Source organism: Gopherus flavomarginatus, chromosome 7 (assembly GCF_025201925.1).
Source record: "Gopherus flavomarginatus isolate rGopFla2 chromosome 7, rGopFla2.mat.asm, whole genome shotgun sequence".
Taxonomy (NCBI): domain Eukaryota; kingdom Metazoa; phylum Chordata; order Testudines; family Testudinidae; genus Gopherus; species Gopherus flavomarginatus.
The window spans coordinates 29,342,921-29,360,099 of NC_066623.1; the positions used below are offsets into that span (position 1 = coordinate 29,342,921).

Below are 17,179 nucleotides of genomic sequence, written 5' to 3' on the forward strand. Positions count from 1 at the left end.
TACCTTTACACCTTGCCTAGGGACAGTAGCTTCAAACTCTCAGGTCACATATTAGGGTGACCAGATGTCCCGATTTTATAGGGACAGTCCTGGGTTTTGGGTCTTTTTTTCTTATATAGGCTCCTATTACCTCCCACCCGCTGTCACGATTTTTCACACTTGCTGTCTGGTCACCCTATCACATTTACATAAGATTCTAGTAAGTGGATGCTACCTGAATCCATGCATCTTGCAGATGCTGTAACCCTGCATATTTTGTGGATTGTGCTGGCCATCTCCAGATCTCCAAGCAGACCTGGGGTTGTAAATGGCTTGTACTGCTGCAAATGGATTTTCCACATCTGGAGGACTTGAGCCTGGGTTCCCAGGGCAGAAGTCAAGGCATGAATCACATCTACTATCTTTAATATAAAAACAGGAATATGTTGTAGCTACTTCATACTGGACTTCCCACCATTGTAGATATGGTATTTTGCTATCAGTTATATTGTCTCATCTCAAACATCTGTTTACACTTATTTTCAAATGTCTGTATAAATCATAGAATTGTCAGACTGGAATGGACCTCGAGAGGTCATCTTGTCCAGTCCACTGCACTCATGGCAGGACCAGGTATTATCTCTAGACCATCCCTGACGAGTGTCTAACCTGCTCTTAAAAATCTCCAGTGATGGAGATTCCACAACCTAGGCAATTTATTCCAATGTTTAACTACCCGACAGTTGGGAAGTTTTTCCTAATGTCCAACGTAAACCTCCCTTGCTGCAATTTAAACCCATTGCTTCTTGACCTATCCTCAGAGGGTAAGGAGAACAATTTTTCTCCCTCCTCCTTATAACAACCTTTTATGTACTTGAAAACTCTGTCTTCTCTAGACTAAACAACCCAATTTTTTTTTCAATCTTCTCTCATAGATCATGTTTTCTAGACCTTTAATCATTTTTGTTGCTCTTCTCTGGGCTTTCTCCAATTTGTCCACATCTTTCCTGAAATGTGGTACCCAGAACTGGAAACAATATTCCAACTGAGGCCTAGTCAGCATGGAGTAGAGCGGAAGAATTACTTTTCATGTCTTGCTTACAACACTCCTGCTAATACATCCCAGAACGATGTTTGCTTTTTTTGCACAGTGTTACACTGTTGACTCATATTTAGCTTGTGATCGACCATGATCCCTAGATTCCTTTCCACAGTACTCCTTCCTAGGCAGTCATTTTCCATTTTTGATGCATGCAACCAATTGTTTCTTTCTTTGCAATTGTGCTTATTGAATTTCATCCTGTTTACTTCAGGCCATTTCTCCAGTTTGTCCAGGACATTTTTGATTTTTATCCTATCCTCCAAAGCATTTGCAACCCCTCCCAGCTTGGTATTGTCCACAAACTTTATGAGTGTACTCTCCGTCATTATCTAAATCATTGATGAAAATATTGAATAGAACCGGACCCAGAACGGATCCCTGCAGGACCCCACCTGTTTGTTAGACCCAGACCTGAACAAAACCCCCAGTCCAAACATCCTGGATTCTGGGAAAGGTATGAACTGTAGCTTACCCCTGTTTTAAAAAATAGGTTGACCCAAAGCCTCATATCCAATCATCCCCTGAACTTTGGAGTACAATTCAGAAGTTTGCTGTTGAGGCCCCTCAAGTGTGCATAGTAGAAATTTAATTTGTAAAATATACTTTGCACTTGCAGGACACATTCCACTGGAGACTCTAAAGCACCTTACAAGCATTAATTAAGCCTGGTAGCACCATTGTGTGGTTGGTACAGCATTTAGTAGTATACCCATTTCATAGATGGAGAAACTGAGGGATACAAATTCAGGTCACTTGCCCAAAGTAATATGACATGACAATGGCAGTTGTTGGAGACAGGGTTCCAAGCTTCTTCTAATTAAACACGTCCTTATATTCGATGGAAAATAGTTCATCCAGGCTCTAGAACAGTGTATGAGTATTGTAAGATCATGTTTACATTTTGAGCTTGATCTGCATGATATAAACAAGTTGCTAAATAATAATTGCTTTAAAACCTATTTGTTATATTAAGCCTGTATTACTAATCAAGTAAACAACTGGAAAGACTATTTTGAGGTTGCTGTGAGCCTTCTAATAGTAATAAGTGACTCTGTTTTTTTGTTTTTTGTTTTTTTGAGTGGTAAACATAGTTTTCGCAGATAATTGAGGTTTATTGATAGAGTGATTTGACTTCCTCCAGGTTCTGAATTGTCACTAAGGAAGTGTTCTGCTTATCATCCAGAATGAATTGAATTCCAGTGGTGAAAAAGCCTCTTTTGCATTGGTTTGGATTGAGCAGAGAAAAACCACCCACCCAGGAGAAACAAAGAAATATAATAATACACAATGGTCCTAATAAAGTATCCAGTAATGTCATTCTTCCACATGCTTCCCAAGCCTGTATGAAGATGGGAGCCCATCTACTAGAGGCTTTCATATTCAGCCTTTATGGGGTAAATTGCCAGAAAATAAGCACACAGTGAACAATTTAGGAAATGGGTCACCTTTCAAACTTATTATTTCAGCCATAAATAAATCCAGAGAAACTTTTTAATTCTTGATAGAACAGAATAGGAGTGCAACCTCCTAGGGCATCATTCTTTTTAAGGAATACCTACCTGGATTGTCACTATTTAAAAGGGGAACTGTGTCTGCTTAGTAACAGTGTGAATACTCTCTGAGAGCCTGAAGGTAAAGGAGTGCCATTCTGAGACTTGTTGTGCAATCTGAATTATGGCAAACATGCATGTGAATTACCCAAGGCAATAAGGAAAGGCCAACTCAATTTCTTGTTTAAGCTTGAATGAGAAGAATAATTAAGCTTTTAGCTTATGTTTTAAAATGTGACTTTTAGGATCCTATGGTGCCCTCTTGCTCATCTCTGGATTGTGGACCAAGGGATTGGAGGGGGTGCAAAGAGCCCTAAACTTATGAGAACAGAGAGGAGCCAACAGACCATGCTGACTACGTCCTTCACAGGAGATTCTTCACACCTGTTCTGCACAAGTGGGGCAGTGAAGGGGGGATGGTGAGCCAAGAAGAGGGTGAGGGTGGGGAGTATCCTGTTTTTTCTCCCGTGATTATAAATCTTTCTAAAAGGTGACAGGTATAGTAAATACTGTCACAATTATTTTACAGGGTTCTATTTGCGAAGAGAGAGTAGTAGCTTCTGTTGAGATGATTTTTCCTGGGTTAACTTGGCAGCCATAAATGTTTAAGTAAAATTTGATGTTCGTATTGAGGACTAGAACTGGAGGATCCTGACAAATGTGTTTTATATCTAAAGTGGGGTTCACAGGGTAATATATGAACATCTCCATTATCACATTGCTATAACCTTTCATCATATTATGCTGTATTAATCCTGTTCAGAGAAACTTTTCATTATTAGAATTCTGTATTTTGATTAACAGCATCTTTGTCTTCAATAGGAATTTTGCCCTAGTGAGGGCTGCAAGACTGAGTCTTTGGGTCCAGATTAATCCCTGTGTTGGGAGAGAGGGAACGCTGGTTGGACCTCTCAGTATTGTCTGCTGGTGAGGGCCCAGGCAAGGCTAGGGCAGGTCTGGGGCTGCTCTACTTTGGACCTCCTACAATAATAACCTGTGTTGTATTTACAACAAGAGGTAGCTGTCAGGGCATGGCCATGCTTCCTCCAGTTCACCTTGCAGGGGCCCTTGGGCCAAAGTGTTTTCAGAGACAGCACAGAGCTGTTAGAACTAGCTCTGCACTGGGCTGTGAACTGCTCTGCATCAGGTGAATTCCCAGGGGCCTGTGTGGCCCCTCTGTGTCAGCATAGCATAGCTGGTGTGAAGTGGATAAAATTACCTCACATATATCCCTGGGATGTAAGGCCCATGGTCACTAGGGAGAGAATTAGACATTTTCTTGTGAAATGAAGTCAAAAGTATTTAATGCTGCTGCTTTTTGTAGCCAATGACATTTTCACTTTAACCTTTTGGAATTTAGTATAAGCAGATGCAATTGTAAGAATGAAAAATGAAAGACAGCACTTTAAGTTACACCAGGGGTCGGCAACCTTTCAGAAGCGGTGTGCCAAGTCGTCATTTATTCATTCTAATTTAAGGTTTCACGTTCCAGTCATACATTTTAACGTTTTTAGATGGTCTCTTTCTCTAAGTCTATAATATATAACTAAACTATTGTTGTATGTAAAGTAAATAAGGTTTTAAAAATATTTAAGAAGCTTCATTTAAAATATAATTAAAATGCAGAGCCGCCTGGACCGATGGCCAGGACCCGGGCAGTGTGAGTGCCACTGAAAATCAGCTCGCGTGTCACAGGTTGCCTACCCCTGGGTTACATAGAGATTGCCAGAGGGGTCTTTTCCACTGTTTAAAGAGACTTGGTTTTAAATACCTGATTTTGATTAATTGTTAATCAGGACCTATTTTAAGCCTTCTTAAATGTCTCTACCCTAGTTGGTTTAATTGAGTGGAGAAGAATGCAAATGTTAGTATCTTTTTTTTAATAACACTCAGCATGTGTCCATGGTGCTTTAAAACAATTGCTGTTTGATACAAACATTAAAAAAGTAAGCTGTAAAATGACTTATCACATTTTAAGGAACTGTAGATGGCCCAATGTTCAGGGCTCAAATGGAAACTTGGGCCTTGAGTGAATTCTAGGGAATTTTACTTAAATCTGCTGGTGTTTGTTGGTGTGAGCTTCTATGCACATCAGTGGCATAGCTAGCATGGGACATTTGGGTGGGCCCCAACTTCGGGTGGGCGGGCAATGACAGAGGGCAGAAGGATGGAGAGTAAGAAGGATTGAGGGGGCCTGCCTCAGCCCTCCCCTTCTAGTCCAGCCAGCCTTGTGGGGAACGATGGATGCTCTACCCAGAGGCTCCTGGGGGCCCCGCACATGCACCCATCTCTGGGAGGGGATGCCGCTCTCCAGCATGTCCAGCTTCTGGAACCTGTCCCCATCGCACCTCCCACGCTGGGCCTGGTTCCCAAAGGGAGCAGGCCTATGTTTTTGATGATTGGTGCTACTGGGAGGACCAGCTAGCCACCCTCCTCCTCCTCCTCCTCCTGCTGCGGCATGCATGGATGCTAAGTGCGTGGGCCACAGCCCACCAGACCCACCCATAGCTAAACCTCTGGTGCATATATTTATTAAATTTTGTTATTCATTTAATGAATAATTGATATTCAAATCTAATATCCGAATCTAATCTGAATTTTTGGTGCCCAAGGAATGCAAGATTGGATCCGTGCTGGGAAAAGAAAACATACACAAAGCAAATGAGCCATGAAGTGCAGAGTAGTGTAATATTGTAAAGCAAAACAAATAATAAAAATGAATTGGAAAACTGTTGTATAGAAACATCACAGCAATCAAACAGGTTATTTTAAAGAAATAAAATGGTTTTATTTCAGCAAAACATTTGATTTTTTTTTTTATTAAACTGATCTTTTTTGGTTCATCTTGCAGGTTGGTAAAGGGTTATTTGTTAAACACTGCAAAGTTTATTGAGGAAACCAATAAAGAAAGAAAAAGTTCTAGATTTACTCTGAATATGCTGCTGGAGGGTCAAGTCAGTGACTGAATCGGGATAGTCTGAAACCTTTGTGTTTTAAATGTCTCAGAGGGCCATGCCCTCGCCTGCATGTGCTGTTTCTGCCTAGGAAACAGGGAAACTTTAGGGTGGACAGTCCTTGTGGGCAGAAGTAATGAAACACCATAACATCTTCTGGGTAAACATGTAGGTTTCAGAAATAAAATAACTTGACCCAAAGGTACAACTTTGAAGCTATAAGGTTAGGAGAATAAAATCTCATACACTTTTACCTCGATATAACGCTGTCCTTGGGAGCCAAAAAATCTTACCGCGTTATAGGTGAAACCATGTTATATTGAACTTGCTTTGATCCACTGGAGGGCACAGCCCTACCTCCCCCACCCTCCCGCGGAGCACTGCTTTACCATGTTATATCCAAATTCATGTTATATCGAGTGGCGTTATATCAAGGTAGCAATGTACTGATAATCTCTTAAAGATGCTCTTTGGACATATTTATTTGTTTTAAAATATTTGTAATAGAATTTTACAGTTATTTACCTGGTGATTTATAGATATCCTTTTCTGATGTGAATACCTGAAATCTATATGTACACTTTGAGTTTTGCTAGGGGAACTTATTTAACAATTTGCTATAGCAGACTAACTATTTTAAGGGAACACATCTAATAAGGTTAAACTAAAATGCAACAGAGATTAGGTTTAGAGACCTTCTTGTTGTCTTACATAGCTTTGAGGTTTGGGATCTGGAAACTTATGAGACCCAGACAGTGACAAACTGTATTTTTTTTCCTTGTCAAACATATTTTAAATGTTGGTTTTACCAGGCACATAAAAATGCCTGTTTGTTCTAAAGTGCTACTCTATTCTAAAAAGTAAAGATATCCAGGATGAGAGAAGTGATGTTGCTTGTCTGTCTCTCAGTGACTCTAGATTAAATTTGCTCAGTTTACAAGTAAACATGTTACCTACCTAGCCAGCCTTGCAGACTTGCCCTTGGATCTGAAAGCCATGCTGGGTTCATCCAAGCTCGTGTCGCTCACCAGTAATAAAAGTTGTCTATAGGAATATAGTTAATATATCTGTTAATGTGTGAGTCAGAATAGAATCCAGCTTAATCTCCCTGCTAGCTCTGCAAAGCAACAGCCGTATTAATGCAGTATGAATAACTTCAGTGACTAAAATCAGTAGAACTGACTCTAAATGTTTTCAGGGAGTAGGTGTGTTGGGTGTGTTCTCTTTTTACCTGCTTTTCTGACCATAACTGTACTTGAGGATAGATCACAGGTAGACTCTACTAGAAAAGCTAGTTAGAATAGTTCTTATTGAAGTACATTAGAACGGCCATACTGGACTAGACCAATGGTCCATTTATCTCAGTATCCTGCTTCTGATGGTCACCAGTGTCAGATGCTTCAGAGGGAATGAAGAGAACAGGGCAGTTTTGAGTGATACATCCCCTGTTGTCCAATCCCAGCGTTTGGCAGTTGGAAGATAGGGATATCCACCACAGGAAGTTGTGTCCCAGATCACCTAGGCTAATAACCATGGATGGACCTATCCTCCATTAAATTCTCTAATTCTTTTTTGAACCTAGTTATATTTTTGGCCTTCTCAACATCCCGTGCCAGTGAGTTCCACAGGTTGACTGTGCATTATGTGAAAAAATACTGCCTTGTGTTTGCTTTAAACCTGCTGCCTATTAGTATCATTGGGTGACTCCTGGTTCTTGTGTTATGTGAAGGGGTAAATAACACTTTCCTGATCACTTTCTCCATACCATTCGTGATTTTATAGATCTCTGTCATATCCCTCCTTAACTGTCTGTTTTCTAAACTGAACAGTCCCAGTCTTTTTAACCTCTCCTCATCTGGAACCCATTTCAAACCTCTAATCGTTTTTGTTGCCCTTCTCTCTACCCCAGTTCTAATGTATCTTTTTTGAGATGGGGCAACCAGAACTGCACAGAGTACTCAAGGTGTGGGTGAACCATGAATTTATATTGTCTCTTTCCTGATGGTTTCTAACATTATTTCTTTTTTTACAGATGTTTTCAAAAAACTACTAACATTGGCTCTCAGATCTCTTTCTTGAGTGATAACAGCTAATTTAGACCCCTTCATTTTGTATGTATAATTGGGATTATGTTTTTCAGCATGCATTACTTTTCACTTATCAACACTGAAATTAATCTGCCGTTTTGTTGCCCAGTCATCCAGTTTAGTGAGTTCCCTTTGTGACTTTTCGCAGTCTGCTTTGGACTTAACTATCTTGAATAATTTTGTATCATCTGCAGATTTTGCCACTTCACTGTTCACCCTGTTTTCCAGATCATTTATGAATATTTTGAACAGCACAGGCCCCAGTACATATCCTTGGGTGACGCTATTTATCTCTCTCTTCATTATGAAATCTGACCATTTATTCCTGTCCTTTGTTTCCTGTTAGATTTTAACCAGCTACTGATTCATGAGAGAACTTTCCCTCTTATCCCATGACTCCTTACTTTGCTTAAGAACCTTTGGTATGGGACCTTGTCAAAGGCTTTCTGAAAGTCCAAGTACACTATATCCACTGGATCATCTTTGTTCACATGCTTGTTGACATCCTCAAAGAAGTTTAATAGATTGGTGAGGCATGATTTCCTTTTACAAAAGCCATGTTGACTCTTTCCCAACATATCGTGGGGATATTGTATATATCGATATTATAATCGCTAGTGTCACCTCTAGAGCCTTTTTTAAAAATTGGCATTACATTGCTATTCTCCGGTCAACTGGTACAGAGGCCAATTTTAAGCAATAGGTTACATACCACAGTTGTTAGTTCTGCAGTTTCATATTTGAGTTTCTTCAGAACTCTTGGGTGAATACTATCTGGTCCTGATGACTTACTACTGTTTAATTTATCAATTTGTTCCAAAATTTCTATTGACATCTCAGTCTTGGACAGTTCCTCAGATTTGTCACCTTAAAAAAATAAAAAGAACTTCACTTTTCAATTAGTTGTATTACACATTTTTGTAAAACTGATCTAATTTAATGTCATTAATAAAACTAAATTTATTTCCATGCAGTGACTGACATCATATAGCAAATGTCCCACCTTCCTCGCCTCCTTACTATTGGTTATGCAGCTTTAGCTATTCACACTTTGTAAATCACATTTCTCATCTTGCTCCTACTTGTCTACATTTTTTTTTTTGGATGCATGACTAGCCCGCAAAGAGTCTTCAGTCTTTCAGTTATGGGAGCAGAACTCTTTCTGGCAAAGTTCTTAATGTTCTCCTGTTGAATGAGTACAGGCTGAACCAAACTAGGGCTGGGAATTTTGTCAAAAAGTGAATTAATCTTGCTGTTAATTTAGACAGAACAACTTGTGGATGATCACTGAAAAAATGAACCCTTTAAAATGTAGGCTTCCATTATTTTCCCATTGAATCTTTTCAAGAAGGGCTAATATATTTTTAAAGTACTTAGCTGGACATTTAGTTTGTAAAATCAATTATTTTGTTTTGCATTTCAGGTATACTAAACCACTAACCTTTGCTGACTGCATTAGTGATGAATTGCCATTAGGATGGGAAGAAGCTTATGACCCTCAAGTTGGAGTTTATTATGTAGACCACAATAACAGTAAGTGATATATGTTCTGCAATACATTATTGTGTATAGCCCACTTATTTACTGATTCATTATGCACACATTATTATAGCATATTAGAAATAAGCTCCAATGGCCAAACAACATGATCACCACAAATAGACCACTCCCTGCACCTTGACTCCATCCAGAAGACCTAAAATCTCCAGAAGCTGGATTCTCCGTCTCGCAGGATGCAAATATCTCCTTAGGAATTGCATTCATAGTGTGAAGGGGAGAATTGGGCCTCTGCAGTTCATCATCCTCTATTGCTATGAATGGGTTATCACTCCCCAGCTGATGAAAAGGCCAAGGTCCTAAAGGACCTGGGTGCTGAGGACGGCAGTCCACTCTCTGGATGAAATTCACCCTGTGCAGAAGGTCAGCTCAAAGCACTTAAATGGTGCAAAGACCTTGTGCTGGCCTTCACACATGGCTGAATTTTACCCATTGTCTCTAAATACTTCTCGGAGTTCTGTAAGTGTATGGGGGCAGTGTTTGCTTAATACAGCTCTTCAGTCTCTCTTCAGAAGCAAAAGTTTTAGTGAAGTAGATTTGGAATATAATAAATAGTACACCATCTTGAGATTGTTAATATTTTGTAAGTTTTCATGCAGTTTCATTCTCAGCACTAAGAGGCTAAACCACTGGATGCCCTCTTGATAAGGTTGCTCCATGGGCCCAAAATATTGTGCATTACAAAAAGCTTAGACGGCTTTCAGAGAAATTGAGTGCAAACGTGCATATTTATTTCAAACTACAGTAGCTGGATACATATTACAAAGGCTGCTGATAGGAAATGTCAGTGTAAGTTTGTTTTTGAGCTGTATTAGAATCAGACCCCTATAAGGCATAGCTCTTGCAAAGAAATAAACTTCATTTGCTCCACACTATTGTTGTTTAGAGTATGGTAAGAGGGCAAGCCATTTTCCCAGTCACGTAATTATCCCTTTTAATGAGAGTGTAAATAAGACCAACCTTAATAGGGTATGGTCATCTTATTGTCTGTATTTGTTTTGAGTAACAAGGTTATAATGGAAATGGTGATAGGCAGTTATTGACAGCTGTGTGCACTGCTGTTGATATGACACAGGATTTCAGTGCACTTAATTTTTATTGGGGGATGGGGGAGGGGTATCGTAGCAGCTCCTAGATACCCAGATCAGGTTTTCTGTTTAAAATATAGTTCTCATTCTGATGCTGGGTACAGCAGTGTGCGTTTGAGATTCAGCTACTGTGCATGATCTAATGTTCCCAAAAGATCACAAGTTATATGGGCCCAGGTGGCTGGCATTGGAATGACGACTGAAGTGAATGGCAGGGCTAAGGAGAAGCTCCAACTCTAGTGATAGGGTAGTTCAGGGGGAGACTCGATAGAACTCATCCAAGAAACAGATGTGACTTGACAGATTCTTTTTGGAGAAGACTGTTCCAATCAATCGTCCAAAAACCCACCACAGTGCAATGTCCAGACCCTTTTTCATAGTTAAATTTCTACAATTCACATCAAAAGAGAGATTGTTCTAAAAGACAATAGTGAGGGAAAGAACTGCACTGAAGCGAGTAAAAGGGAGTGGGAGAAGTCTTCCTCTCTCCCCCCCCCCCCCCCCCAGGACTTCAGCAGAGAACTTGAAAACTGTTCAGCTGTTTTTTTAAGCCATGTGATTAGTTTTCTGGGCAAAATATACAGATAACTGTAGGTGGGCAACATGCCTGCAATTACCTGATTTGCAGGTGTTGCAGTGTTACCCAATTTTCACAGGAAAAATACATGTTCTCATATACACAAATATGCTAATTCAGAAAACTGCTGAAAATTTAACCTGTTTCTTACTTGCTGCCTTCCAGGAGAATAAACTTGAGACAAATTGCAAGTAAATACTGTGTGATAATATTTTTGTGTATTAAAAATAAAACAAGTATAGGTACTTTTTATTTCTGCCAAAAATAAGTTACCCAACCTAGCCCTGCATAAGATTCAGATATAAAGTGAATACAATTCAATGCAAATACCAGGTGCCCCATTTCACTTCTGAAAGTGACCTGAATATTTTATCTTGTACTTATATGGCCCCCGTCATTACAGTATCTGGAGGCCCCACAAACACTGTGTTTACTTTAGCAACACCCCTGTGAGCCAGCGAGTATTAGGATTGCCATCCTATAGCTGAGGATACTGAGATGCAGAGGTCTTAGACCCCTGCCTAAAATCAAATAGGAAGAGTGGCAGAGTAGGGAATTGAGTGGAATGCTCGAGTCAGTTCTGAATCACAAGACAACGTCTGAAGTTCTGTGTCCATAAGCTAGTTGTTTTGCCAACACATTCTCCAAGACTTTGTACGTTAACATTCATGCTCCCACAAGATAAGGGCTGAATACTCAAGTCCTTACTCAATTTAATTAGGTATGGATTGCTCCCTCTGCTGCCCATATCCACAAATGGAACATACCCCTCTGTGCTTGGAACTCACTCATCTCATGTGAGTGTGCTTGTTGGGCAGAAAATAACTCAGCAGCACTTCCTCCTCCTTGCCCCACATACCTCCATTCTTAACACTGCTAATTACTGGGTGTACAGGAGAGAGGAAGGAGATCGAGCAGGCCAGCAAGATGAGTTCATGGGAGAGAGTAGGGAGTGTTGGCCTTCAGGTGAACATATTCCATTCCTCCTTAGTCCAATCCTACAGAGACTTACTAGAAAACAGTATATAGCCTGGGACTTGCCTTTCCAAGAATCCTTGTTACCAGGGTGCTAGGGGACCAAAGGCAATTCTGAGGTATGAATGGCCCAGACTCCCGTGGATCCTGAGGATTTGCCAGGTTTGGGAGCTAAATGAGCCCCACAACCTCTTCTGGTGATAGGGAAACTCTGCCTTGATGGATTAACAGAGGCCTCCACAAGGGGAGTCTCTGGCATGATCCCTGTGAGCCTTCTCCCAGCGGTTTTGCCCATAGAGAGGGGTTGACCTGCATTTTTGTTTTTACTTAGTCATAAACTCCAGATGAAGCCAGCTTGACTCAGTGTTATTCTTCCTGAATACAAATAATTAGATTTGGCCCCCCAGAAATGAAATCACTTTACTCTAGCATATATAGAGAAAAGTAGTTTATTCCACAAAGCAAGGCCTAACTTGCTGTGACTCATTCAGACTGTCATAGCTAACAGATACTCAGAGAAATACTTTGGACATTAGAGGCAGAGCATTGAAGGCAATTCTGTCATTAAACTGCAAGAGGAGTTGCTCTGTTAATCTTCCCAGCAGGATTCTAGAAGGAATACAAATCAGCTTTGTCTAGCTATTTCTTACCACTGACTCTTAAGAGAAGAACTCATCAGAGCAATTCTTCAGACAGGGAAAACTCCAAAAAATGTTCCCACTGACGGCCCAATCTTGCTAATTAGCATGGTCTTTAAGACACTATAAAAAATTTTTAAAATAGCCTGCTAGTTCTTGCTGACTCATTCTCACTGTAAGCATGTATGACTTTTATAAAGTAGCCTATCTAGCAGTAATATCAGACAGCTATTAAATTAATAAACTGGTATAAAAGAAAAAAATAATATGGTAGCCATTTTTATTCAGTGCAGAGAAGGCATTCAGTGAAGTTTGTTGGAAATACTTGTTCTGCTTTCTCCATAAATCTGGACTAGACAATACATTTCTGTAGCTGCACTGGGCTCCTGATATTTCAGTCTGATTCACACTGGCACATCTGAAGTCAGTGCAGCTCTGCTTGTGCAAATCTAATTGAAGGATTGAGGCCTAAAGGACCACTGTTAAAAGCTTTGGTTTCTTATGGATGGCAAACCCCACAGATACTAGGCACTAGACAGTAAAGAATATTGCAGGTATATTGGAGGCATATTCTTACTCAGAACTAGAACTGGCTCGAAACTTTATCAACAAATTTTGATTGGGGTGGGGGGAGGGAAGAAAAATCACTACCCCCATTTTCCAAATCAGCTCTATTCATAACCGTAGTAGATCAAACCATGTTCAGCTTTCTGTGGCTGATCAAGAGTCATCTTTGTGTTGCTCTCTTACAGAATCACTTGGAGAAGAGACTAAAGTGTTACCACTCCCCAGGGACTATTTCATATTGCACTGTAGGGGAAAGAATTTTCAGTGTGGTAGCAGGTTTAAAATATTTCAGTCCAATTATAAGCAGTATGCCCAAGGACAGAGCTAACTTAAATCTAACGCCAGCAACCAGTCAGATGAAATGAGCTGAGAACACTTCTAACCTACTATCTGAGATAAAGTAAACATAATTAAATTGAATTGCATACTCAGAATATTATATATCCACAGTACATTATTAATGAACTTCCCAAATTAGTACTTCTCAGACTGCAATACAACTTTTTTTCAGAGCTTCATTTGAGATAACACTTACAAGTTCTGAACTGAATGATAGACACAAGTAAAAACAACAAATTACATTATATTATTGGTACTTGTATAATCTCTTCTTTTGACAATCTCAAGGCACTTTCTCATAGCAGGTGGGATGAATTGAGCCCTGTACCTGAATTTTATTGATCATGATTACATATTGGGTAATTGGAGCTCAATTAGTGCTGCAACTAGGGGAATGTAGCTTACTGCTTTGATTACTAGTTGTGATGAGTTAAATGTTTTGATGCAAGAGAGAACAGACTGTGGTTTCCCTATACAATTGCATAGTTGATTTTCTGTATTAGTCCACTGCCAAGTATCACTTACGTGGATGAGACAGATTTGCCCTTGCTGTGTGTATTATATCAGCTGAAGTAGTCTCCTTTCAGCCCATCCTCCAATGACCAGAGGCTGTCAGGGCTTCCTCCCTTTTCCCTTCTGGCTCCCTCATCCCTGCCAGGCTTCTTAGTGCAGCACAGTGATGCAGGAAGTGGGGAAGAATTGGTGGCCAGCACAGCTGTTGTTTGGTCCTGAGCATTCACAGGTCGCACCATGGGCAGAGACAAGAGGGTTTAAAAAAATTCAGAGAGAGAAGACTGAGAAGTAGGGAGTGTGTGAGACTCCACCACAGCAATAATAGGGCGGACAAGATAGTGGACTGGAGACCATGGTGAGGGGAAGGGTGAGTATATGTGAACAGAAAACTAGGGGGCAAGGTGGTTTTGGGTTAATGCACAGGATTGCACAGAACTCCTGGGTTTTCAGTCTCCAGCTTTTTCGTGGTAACGCAGCAAGTTAATAGCAAAGTCACATTGCCTGCGCCTCAGTTTACCAATCTGCAAAAAGGAGATAACTACACTGTTCTCTTTCTTGGGTAGGTGAAATCACCTTGCAATCCTTGGCAGTATTAACACTACTTATGAGAAAGCTAACTTTTTAATTCAGCCTCACTTCACATGCTCACATCTGCAAAATGTCACTTGATTAAGAACTGCATTGAAAAATGCAGTATAGATATGTTAAAGAGGGCTGGGGAAGAACCAAAACTGTTTTTTAAACAGCACAAAGGGAATTCCTGTCAGCTGTCACATTTAAAAAAAGATTTTTGCCAATTTTTTAGAAGTTCATAATGTGTTTCATGAAACTTTGAACAAACGTAATTTTGATGTTTGAAAAATCAGCTGCTTTCTCTCAAATTCACACTTCTGAATTGTGGTGGTATGTCAGTTCCCCAAATGCAAAATGGGGGCATTATGTTTAGAACAAGTAGTCTCTGAAAATATACAATTAGAGGGTGTAGCTTTGGGCAGGTAAATTATCCCCCGCTTACTGACTTGGATTCCAAGATTCTAAGGTTAAATAGTATTCCTCAGAGGCATTCTGACTTAATGTATTAAGCATGGAATTAAGAATCAGGAGACTGTGGTTTCTAATCCTGGTTCCAATGCTGACCTTTTACATGATCTTGGGCAAGTCACATGCATGGGAAGTTTCATACAGTTTCCTTGGGGTGTTCTGCTGAAGAGGTGGCCCGTCTGGCTTTTGACACAAAGCAAAGTGAATTTTCCAGACAGGAAGAGCTGAGTGGTTCACTGAGAATCAGAGTGGTTTTGGATTGCTAAAATTTAGCCGGAAGCTAAATCCACTTGGATTTTCAAATTCTTCTTGCTTGTATGATGCTGTGCATTCCAGATACTGCTCCTTTCCCTGTCCCTACACTAAGGTTACCCGGAACACCAGCAGCTTTGGTGTCCTGCTGGAACAGTGTATGGCCTCACCCACACCTTGAATGGATGACAGGCCTCAGATAGCAGAAACTAGCCACCGGTTTTTGAAGTGATTTTAAAACAGCTTTTCAGAACCACAGCAGCTCACATCTTGCCTACTCTAATAGTAGCAATATTAAATTTTGTGGGAAAAGGCTGTGTCTAAACTAGACTGCTGCATCTCTTGGGATTCTGTTTTGTATTGTTTTTGTAACCTGTATGTTCAGTCTGTGCCAGTTATCGCATTACTTTCACTTCTTTAAACTGCCGTGTCTAAACTGTATGCTGCACATCTCCAGCTACACATGCACAGCAAGCACTTATTTAAAAATACATTACTGGAGGAATATTCTGTGTTAGAAGGCTTTTCCCCAGCAAAATTGTGTCCCCTTTGTAGTGTAATGCCAACAGCATTGAGGCCTTGGTTAAACTGCTGTAAGTATTTAGAAAGATGTCTAGGGTTTTCATCAAAATGTGTATGCTTCTTTTGATCCTGTATCTTCCAACCATGAAGATAATATTCTGTCTGACTTTAGACCTCTTCAGAGCTTCAGCTCTGGCAGTTTCTACTGAATATTTAAAGAAACTCTTAAAATATGCAGACGAGTGTCCCACAGATGGTTTCAACCAGGCCCTTTTTATTAATTATTCAATTCTTGGTAACTAGAGATCCTCATTCAAGCATGATCAGTTCAGGCATCCTAGAGCATTTAAAGTCAGCTGAATAATGGCAGCTCCTGTTTTTGCATTTCAAATTGGCACATACAGTAGAACTGAGAGAAAAAGAGACACTTTTGAAACACCTGCTCCCACCACCAACATGAAGTAATAGAATTAAAATATAAGTTGTATTAAGAGTGGCAACATATGTGACCCTTATGTGACTTTTCTTCATAGAAACCCCAGAAGGCTGTGAATTCATTGTGTTGGAATAATGAAAGCCACAAAGTCCATTAAACTATCCAGGATAGCGACAGTTCCATTAGTAAAAATGGTTTTCCTTATAACAGTTCTTCCCCTTGCTCCTTTGTCTTAAAATGAGTAGAATGATGATGCTGTACATCTTTTAAATGCGGAAAATAGAAGTTTAGTCCTTTCTCAAGGCACTAATGATACAACATAATTAGGCCATTTTTATAGTATGGACGCGACTGCTACAATGCCATGGTATAGATGTAGATTACGGCCATGGAAGGTTTTTTTCAGTTGTTGTAGGAACTACACTTCCTTGAACAGTGGTAGCTAGGTTGATGGAGGCAGTTGCTGCCTCTACATTGAAGACTAGGTTGGTATAGCTACAATGCTCAGGGTGTGGATTTTTTACACCCCTGAATATTCGTAGCAAAGTTGACCTAGGTTTGAAGTGTGGACCAGGCTTTAAAGGGATGCACCTGGCTACATTAAGTGACTTAATTATCCTGTATTTGTAATATTCTTTTAGAATCTGATGAAAATATTGATTCCCCACTACAGACTTAGTCCTTCTTCACCGCGAAACATTTTATTTTGTAGTCTTTGTTGCTGTGATTATAGGGAAGTCACATGGATAGTGTTGTATCTGTAACAATGCTTTCCTTAAAATTCTTGGTTAGTGAAGTGGCATTTATAAATTACATATTTAGAACAGATGGTGGCCCCCAATAGAACACATCTGTGAAAAGTCTCAAGCCCTCAATATTTTTTTGGCCTTTCTCTAAAAAAAAAAAATTAATAAGAATAGAAATTGTTCCACAATAACTTTTTGTATTACTTGAATCTGTTGCTCAAACTAGCACTTATTATTTTATCATTTTTATACAGTA

The 17,179-nt window shown here is 39.9% G+C and overlaps 1 protein-coding gene across 1 annotated transcript in view; it reads left to right on the top strand.

The window, feature by feature from the left end:
- Window positions 1–17,179, top strand: part of WWC1 (WW and C2 domain containing 1) — a 138,869-nt gene that overhangs the window by 61,933 nt on the left and 59,757 nt on the right. Inside the window, exon 2 of the mRNA XM_050962549.1 lies at window positions 9,096–9,205. Coding sequence (XP_050818506.1) covers window positions 9,096–9,205 — 110 coding nt within the window. The remainder of the gene's footprint in view (window positions 1–9,095; window positions 9,206–17,179) is intronic.